At 35.8% G+C, this 9,360-nt stretch overlaps 1 protein-coding gene across 1 annotated transcript in view; it reads left to right on the forward strand.

The window, feature by feature from the left end:
* LOC106871910 (sorting nexin-25) overlaps positions 1-6,473 on the forward strand; it is a 45,287-nt gene extending 38,814 nt beyond the window's left edge. Inside the window, exons 21-23 of the mRNA XM_014918667.2 lie at positions 789-970; positions 1,699-1,799; positions 3,197-6,473. Of these exons, the coding sequence (XP_014774153.1) occupies positions 789-970; positions 1,699-1,799; positions 3,197-3,292 (379 nt within the window). The 3' untranslated portion in view covers positions 3,293-6,473. The remainder of the gene's footprint in view (positions 1-788; positions 971-1,698; positions 1,800-3,196) is intronic.
* The last annotated feature ends 2,887 nt before the right edge of the window (positions 6,474-9,360 follow it).

A 9,360-nucleotide genomic window follows, 5' to 3' on the forward strand; every position in this document is an offset into this window, starting at 1 on the left:
CCCACTACACTCTCTGAGTGGTTGGCGTTAGGAAGGGCATCCAGCTGTAGAAACTCTGCCAAATCAGACTGGAGCCTGGTGTTGCCATCCGGTTTCACCAGTCCTCAGTCAAATCGTCCAACCCATGCTAGCATGGAAAGCGGACGTTAAACGATGATGATGATGATGATGATGATGTGTGTGTCTTTGTGTCTGTGTTTGTCCCCCCATCACTGCTTGACAACTGGTGTTGGTGTGTTTATGTCCCTGTAACTTAGTAGTTCAGCAAACAGCAAAAGAGACCGATAGAACTAGGCTTTAGAAAAAAAAGATTTGTTCAACTAAAATCTTTCAAGGCAGTGCTCCAGCATGGCCACAAAGCAGTCATTAGACAGTAGCAGAACCAGCAGTCAGCTAGAGTGCTGTGACATACAAAAACAATAAATAGACAGCGACCGCACTGCACACTAATTAGCTAACGTCATGACAGTGACTGCTATGATACCTGGTTCAAGAACAATAAGCTTTGAATTATCTCAGTGTTTATCATTCATAGTAACGGCAATGTGTTTTTTGTTTATGATTAAAAAATTTTTTTTCAAAAATATTGAATAGATTTTGGTGTTCTTTATTGTAACAGACTAAACAGTCAATCTTCCAAGAATATGACATGTTTCTAACAGATTGGGTGAATTCTCCAATATTTCCTTTTGGCATTGTGGCTTACCCATTCTTCATAATTGTTTTAGGTCTCTATTTCTAGTGCCTCATTTTAGTATTTTGAATTTTTTTTTTATTTCATATTTCAGACAATTACGTATGGCTGTTGACTGGATGTTCTCTGATTCGATGCTAATTTATTACATAAAAACATTCAAAGACTCTCTTTGGCCCAACGGCATTCTGGCTGAGCCATGTCCACCAAAGACAGAAGAGGAAAAAATGAAAATCAGAATGGAAGCAAAAGAGAAAATTATTCAAAATGTACCTGGTATGTATCTTTGACAAATTGTATTTCTGCATTTGAGACATTGTGATTATGAAGACAAGATGCTGGTTTACTAACTATATATAACGATGAAGAGTTCAAATCTTACTATATTACAGCTCTATCAGAAGCAATATTTGAGATGTGTTAGTTTGCTGTGAAGAGAAGAAATACTGTATGGTTAAGAAACTTGGTTGCAAAGCAATCTTCTTAACTACATTTTGGGTTCAATCCAACTGCATGGCACCTTGGGCAAATGTCTTCTACAATAGACTCAGGCTACCCAATGCCTTGTAGGTGGGAAATGTTTGGAAGCATATGTCTTTGTGCCTATGTTTGTCCTGCTTACCACGTGACAATAGTGTTGGTTTGTTTATATCCCTGTATCTTAGCAATTCTTCAAAAGACATGACGGAATAAGTACCAGACTTTAAAAGTAAGTACCAGGGTCAAGCTGTTCAACTAAAACCCTTTGAGGTGGTGCTCAAATGACTAGAACAAATGGCATTTTTTCTCACTCCTCTTCTTCCTCTACTTTTGTCCTTCCTCAGCACATGACTCAACCATTTCATCCCATTTCTCTTTCACAACATTCATCACTGACTCTATTCCTATCATTCTAAATGCACTACACAAAATCAAAATCTTTACTGCTACTTTTACAACTTCATAATTCTTAATCATAATAGTAAAACTGACTGTTATATTATTTTGTTGGTTTTATTTTTTAGACGTATTAAAGACATTGGTCGGTGATGACAATGCAAGACAAGGGACCATTAAAATATTTGAAATTTTACAAGATGTCCAATTAAACAAGCAGTTGTTTTATGTAAGTCTCGTTTCATTTTCCCAATTGCCAACTCCACTACATGTTTTTATAAAGCTGTGTGTGAAAGTGTGTGGATGTATCTATGAGTGAAGTAGTGAAGATGTCTGTATGTGGAAATGTGTAAGTGGATGTATGAGTGTATCGATTGATGAAAGTGTTCAGATGCATGTGGCAGTGTGTAGAGGCATGGAAGTGTATATAATATGTAAATGTGTGTGTATGTGTGAAAGTATATAAGTGAATGAGGTGCATGTTGGTGTGTGAAGTCATGTGTTGTGAAAATGTGTAGATGCATGTTTGAATGGATAATTGTGTGAATGTGTAAAAACATATAGGTGTATGTATGAATGTGTCGGTGTATTATCAAGAATTTTTTAAAAGGAAAGTGAGAAAATACTAAGATGAAGTATATAAAAATGAAGCCTGAGTTTGAAGTTAAAATGAAGAAAAACGAGACAGACAGACAGACAAACAGAGAAAGAGGAGGAGAGAGAGAGAGAAGCTGTTGTGATAATGTCATTGCTATTGGCAGTTCTTGATTTCTCTCTGTTTCCTTTTCTGCTTCTCTTATCCTCCTCCTCCTCCAGTCAATGGCTGCTTCTGCTAATCAACGTAGTCACCATTACCAGTAAGGTAACCAACATATCCTTGATACAATAATAATTTGCCTGGTAGTTTAAGATTTAGGGATATATTAGGGCTGCTGGGTCCTTCCTATCCACGAGAGTGTTTACTGTGATGGTCTGCTATTTGCCTGTTATTTAAACATAGCCATCAGGGATTTAGGGGTTCCCATTAGAACAATTGAGCCCTACCCATGACAGTGTTCGCTGTTATGAGCTCTTTAGTGTTTCCATCACAGATTTAGGGGTTCATTAGACCTACTGGGCCCTATCTTTGACAATGTCAATTGCGCTGATCTGCTGTTTAACATGCTCATCACAGACTGAGATGGAGAATGGTTTAGTCAATTGAGCTGACCCTAGTACATAACTGGTATGTGTTTTATTAATCCTGCTGGGACAAAAAGCAAAGTTGATTTTTGTTGGATTTGAGTGCAGACTAATGGGATATATTTTGTAATATAATGGATTTAGTATTTCTTTCAACTGATTAGTTTTTTTTTTTTTTAGATAATAATAGTTATAATGATTTCGAATTTTTGCCACAAGGACAGCTTGGGGGTGTGGATTAAGTTGATTACATCAACCTAGGTGCGTAACTGGTACTTATTTGATTGACTCCGAAAGGATGAAAGGCTAAGTCAAGCTTGGCGGAATTTGAACTCAGACCATAAAAACAGAGGAAATGCTGCTAAGCATTTTGCCTGGCATGCTAACAATTCTGCTAGCTCACCACCTTAATAATAATAATAATTTTTTTCTTGTTTTTTTCAGAATGTTATTGAACTTGTCCTACAAGAAGTCTGTCCTGAATTGAACATCAAATTCCCTTCAAAACATTTTTTCTTATCAACAGGAGTTGTTCAGTGACTCTTCATTCTTATCTGAGTTGTTTGATAGTCAGTTGCCTCCCTCAACTGTCCCTTCATTCTGTTTTACTGATATCTTCATTCTGTAGCTCTAAAAGAAAATATTTCATTGGTTTGTAATATACAGGGACCACCCTTTGTCTTTTAATGCTAATAATCACCGCGAGAGTGAATAAGTTTGTAGGAATAAATGACCAAATCTTTGACGTAGGTGTCAAAGGATATTAGTTGGATTATCTCTCAATTTTCTAGTTGTCTATGGTCTGTGTCTTAATTTTAAATGTTGCAGTCTGACAGGAGTTTAGTAAACACGGCCCAGTGCTAATGGCAGAATATGAATCATTGATCTTTTACGTTATAAACTGACATTCCGTTTGTGATAGGAGCATCAATAAATAACCAGAGTTTCTTCACCAGCTGTAACTAATTTGTTTACTCTTTAAGTGGGGAATATAATTCTTCAATAATAAAGACCACAAAAAATGGGGACCATAAAAAATTTTAAATAAAAACAACAGAAGAAGTATAATTAAACCTGTAAAAAGCTGGTTTAATTAGTTGTTTATTAATTAATTATATATGAAATAGCATAATCTTATCAATTATATGAATGTATTTAATATTTCTGGGATGATTAGTTTGGTATCAAAACTGAAATTAGTGAAAGTCTAGTTACTGCTCACATACTATTTGTTATATTATTATTATTCTTAAAACATCTCCCAGTTCAATATAAGTGAACGAGATGCTTACATCTTCGAAGTATACATAAAGAATGTAATGAGGTTTTAACATTGAGTGAATGAAGTTAGTTATTCATTCATTAATGAAGATGACACAGTACAGGATAGTTTGTATGAGTGAGCATACCCAGTTGTGAAGATTGTTTTGAATGAAATCAGTGTTTCTCAGGTTGGGGTGTTGTAATACTTTGGTGGAGCATGACTTACTCCAGAATGAGGTGTAAGTTACAAGTGAATGAACCTTCAATGTAGTATTGATCAAAACATTTTTTGAATATACATACATATATATACAGATACACATATAATTAATGAGTGCATGAACAAAACACATCCAGTATGTGGTATTGATAATGTTTGTATTATTAGAAGTGCTTTTAATTCATATATGTGTGTGTGTGTATGTATATACATATTTGTGTGTGTATTTATGTATATACATATGTGTGTGTGTATATATATATATATATATATATATATATATATATATATTTGTATGTATGTATGTATATATGTATTTATATAAATACAGGGTGCGAGGGGTATTTGAGGACAGTTTTGGTATACATTAAAACAACTATATTTCAGCACAAATAAATATGTATTTGAATAAACATTTGTGCAATTAGTTTTGATAATGATTTTTTTTTAGCAAATTATTCTATGAAACCACCTTCAGCTTCAATGATTGCTTCAATGCAGGACTGAAACTGCTGGCATGCTGACACTATATGGTCCTTATTTATTTTGGAAATCAGCTGGACAATGGTGGCCTTCAGTGAAGCTATGGTATTATGAGGATGTCAATTAGTCTGCCTTTCAGCAGCGCTCAACACATAGTAGTCCATGGGGTTCAAATCTGGCGAGTTTGGAGGCCACATATTGGGTGTTACATAATCGTAAAGATTGTCTGACAACCATTCTTGGGTGAATAGAGCTTTGTGAGAAGGTGCTGAGTCTTGTTGAAACACATATGGCTTTTTATTGCATACTTCATTAATCTAGGGCTTGATAACAGTTTCCAGTACCTCAATGTATCCAGCAGTATTAATTCTAAGACCATGTGGAAAAAAGTGGGGAGGCATCACATGACCTTCACTACTCACCACTCCTAAAACCATCACAGTTGCTGGAAATTTCGTGTGCATCACTCTGGGTACTTCAGAAGGATCTACACGTAACCACCTGTCATTTCTTCTGTTAGACTTTTGAACTTGGTCAAAGTTTTTTTGTCATAGAATAACCAAAGAATGCCTTGTTCATGAGGATTTTTCACTTATTTGAGTAACCATTTTGAACGGATGAGACAGTTTTCCTGTGTCTTTACAGACACAAATTGGCCTTTCCTCATTACATAGGACTAGTATCGAATGTCATGATGTACCACAGTTCTGATAGTCCACTCTGACACCCGAAATTCTTTAGTAATGAACCTCATTGATCTTCTGGGGTTTTCATCTATAATGTTTTAAACATGTATAAATTCTAGTGTCCTTTTAGTGTCTGAGCATTGTGAATGCCTTTTTCTCTTTGATACAGGTGAAATATTGCCATCACATGCCTCCAATTCCAACCAAATTTTGTCTACAAATGATTTTGCAACATTTAGAAAGTTGCCAATTTCTAAATCACTGTGGTTTGCATATATAGCAACTATGACTGCATGTCTTTTCATTTCTTGAGTTAGCATAATATCTTGAAAGGGTAATCTGAAAAAAAATATGATACATTAAACAATTTGAAGGTGTAATGAACTAAAAACGAAATGTCCTCAAATCACTCCCACATCTTGTATATATGTATGTATTTATGTATATATATGTATTTATATTTATATATGTGTGTGTCTGTATATGTTCATATTTATATGTGCGTATCTATGTACATGTATGTGTGTGTGAATATATACGTGTGTATGTATGGATGTATATATACCAATTTAGTCTAGTTATGATAGGTGCATGTTTATTTTTTAATCAAAGTGGTTTGTTGTGTAACACCAAATTAAATCCAAGTTAATGAGCTTACATGGTCAAAACTGGACTATTGCAAGATGTCCTGGGTTATGGGTTAAAGTTATTTATTTCTAGTGGAGTTTTATATCACCCTAAGCAAGCCACCTAAATATGAGTATTCTAACAAAAGGATACCACTAGAACATACTTTTACCATTCTCACTCATTGCTTTGCTGGGTAAGTGATGAACCAAAAGAAGTTCTTCTTGGTTAAAAGAATTAGGAATTTTTTTCCTAAGGTACACAACAGTCCACATGCCAATGATAGGGTATGAACTTATGAATTTGAGATTTGATTCTTCCTAAACCTTGAGAACCAACTGTTTTATTCATTCATCTCCTGTAGTACATGATTATGAAAGTTGATTGGTAGTGATCTGACATGAATCTGATTAAAAATATGAAAATTAAATTATTTTGATAATCCTGTGTCTGTTATTTATTTGTATCTCTTTGTTTGGCCATGTTGCTCAATTTTTGAATTAGACTCTGCCTACTGTGTTCTCTTCACTGAAGATCCAACTGGATTGATGGCTCATGTTGGCCAACCACATGCCGTATTGTCATGGCAGATGAAGATGGAGATGGGGACTGAAGGGGGACTCTGCTTGATGGATCACCTGGGAGGACCTGGGTATATACCAACAAATAGTGAATGCAGCAATGCATTGCAGGGGCAGATGCCCCCACATCTAACCTGTCTGTACATCTAAATATTTCTGTTGTCCAAATTTATTAAAGTATCTCAAATACTATGTATTTATTTAACTATTTATATATCTCTTGTGCGAGAAATTTTTAAACACAATTTTTTTTCTCAAATGCCCAAGATTTTAAAACTTGTAAAAAGTTTGATAGTTGTCATAGAGACTTTAGTCTCTCTCTATCACCTTTCAACAGCATTATATATGAAGAGACGTTAGAACAATTTAACAGCATAATAAAAATAAGTTTTATTTTTCTGATGATGCTTGGTTTCACAATTCCTGTCATTCAGCTTAGCAGCCGCTGATTAAGTTGTGGTTGGTATTGGAAGGTTAAGGGCTTCCTTGATGCCTGCCAGAGAAGCAAATAGCTATCACCATCAAGGTGAAGAGTGCTTCGTTGAGGAGCGAGGAGTTGTCACGTAGAAGGTCTGTCCTCAACTTGCTGAGAAAATGAAACTCACTGTTTGAGTACCAGTTTTACTACGCATGCCTACTCGAGGGGCTTCTGGTGGTGAAATCCCCAGCGCATGCACAGAATAGTACTTCCTTAATGGCGGCTATAATTTTGCGCCACTACAAACTTAATAATGGAAAGGAATTTGTTGTATTCTTGCTTTCTTAAACACAAGAAATAAAGTGAAACACTTCATCCAGATACCAACAACCAGCACCTGCCAAAGTGTCAAAAGCCTCTGGTTGAAAATTGTTGATCACACGCCACATGATTAAGCAATTCTGTTTAACACTGAGAGTAGAAAGAAATTAGGGAAGATAGACTTTCCTATTGTCATATTTAATTTGGTGTTGATGGTTTTCTCCAAGTTTGGACACTGACTAACATTTGTATCAGTGGTGTTTTTCTCTCTCTCTTTTTTTTTTTTTTTTTTTTAAACTACTCCGAATGATGTGATATGAGAAATTGTTGGTGAGATTTCAAATGATTAGAATTAGTAGAAATGAGTGAACCGGCTTCTTAGTCAGGTACATGAAGAGTAGCAGCTAGGAAAAGAAACCATCTTTGTCAATTGGATACATCATTAGAGAGACATACTTTTTCTTTTTATTCCTAAAGTTCAGACAGTATGAGCAAAAGAACTCTGAACCACTCTTTGGATATGGTTGATATGTTTTGACATGGATAGTGTCTCAAGGCAACATCAAAATCTTCAACAGAGAGCCATAAATGTCAGGTGTGAAATGGCATTTGTTACAAAACCAGTTTGATAACTTATCAGATTGAGCATTAAATATATCCACACAGCTCTTCCAATAATTTTTGTGATACAGGTAGCATTTTACCACTTTCAAAGTGCATTTTGTATATACATGAATTTGCATATGTTAACACTTTTGAATATAACCTTTGAAATCACAAGCAAAAGCACTCTATTGTACCAGTCTGATATTTAGGGGTCCTCAATTGTTTAACTGCCTACCTAAAGAAAGCAGAAATATAGGGGGCCTCTACTGAAGTGTTACAAAAAAAAAACATTTAATAAACTCCTAATGATGATACCAGATCGACCAATCATTCACCATTCAAGGATACATTCAGGGAAGATCAGCTGCTACCAACTCAGTCATAGACCAACTTCCAGCTGTAAAGCAACAAAACTGAAAGAAAATAAATTAAAGCAATGCTCCACCATAGCCACAGTCTAGCAACTGAAACCATTAAAAGAATAATACAAAGGAATGCTTCCTTATTTCTGTAAACCAAACAGGTGCAAAGATGTTAGCAGCTATTATTAAAGACTTCATTTAAGCAGGAACAACATTAATGGTGTGCTTATAATAACTCCCAACTTAATAAGGATACAGTCATATACATTTGAACCATTCCATCTAGTTTGTAAATCCTGTTAATGAAGCCATAGCAAATAATATTTAAATCTGATGTAGAAATATTTGGTACTCCCAAAACGACTTAAAACTGCTTTTGTTCCTAAGCTTGGAAAGCTGAATTGGTTCACTATATTGACCCACCGGTATAGATTACACAATCCACATTCACATGAATATACAACTACAGATCCACTGGTGTAAGTGATCATGACTATGTATGAGTCATTCACACTCACACATTTTGGTTGCACACATCTGACTCATACATACATGCATTCTCAATCAGATCTTTCCTCATCATCATTTAACATCCGTTGTCCATGCTGGCATGGGTTGTACAGTTTGACCAGGCTGGCACACTGGAAGGCTGCACCAGACTCCAGTCTGATTTGGCATGGCTTTCTATTGCTGGATGCCCTTCCTAATGCCAACCACTCCGTGAGTGTAATGGGTGCTCTTACATGCCACTGGTATGGGTGCCATTTGTGTGACACCAGTATGCTTTTATGTGCCACCGGCACAGGACACTGGAGTGTCCTTTCATGTCCCACTGGCATTTGGAACACTGGAGTGCTTTTACATGCTACCAGCATGGGTGCCAATTTGCATGACACCGGTATCTGTCACAACTGCAATTTTGCTTGGCTTGGTGGGTCTTCTTCTCAAGCACAACATAGTACCAAAGGTCTCAGTCATTGCCTCTGCAAGGCCCAACACTTGAAAGTCCCTACGCTCAAAAAGTGTTCTTTACATGCCACC

The sequence above is a fragment of the Octopus bimaculoides genome, chromosome 12, assembly GCF_001194135.2.
Source record: "Octopus bimaculoides isolate UCB-OBI-ISO-001 chromosome 12, ASM119413v2, whole genome shotgun sequence".
Classification (NCBI taxonomy): domain Eukaryota; kingdom Metazoa; phylum Mollusca; class Cephalopoda; order Octopoda; family Octopodidae; genus Octopus; species Octopus bimaculoides.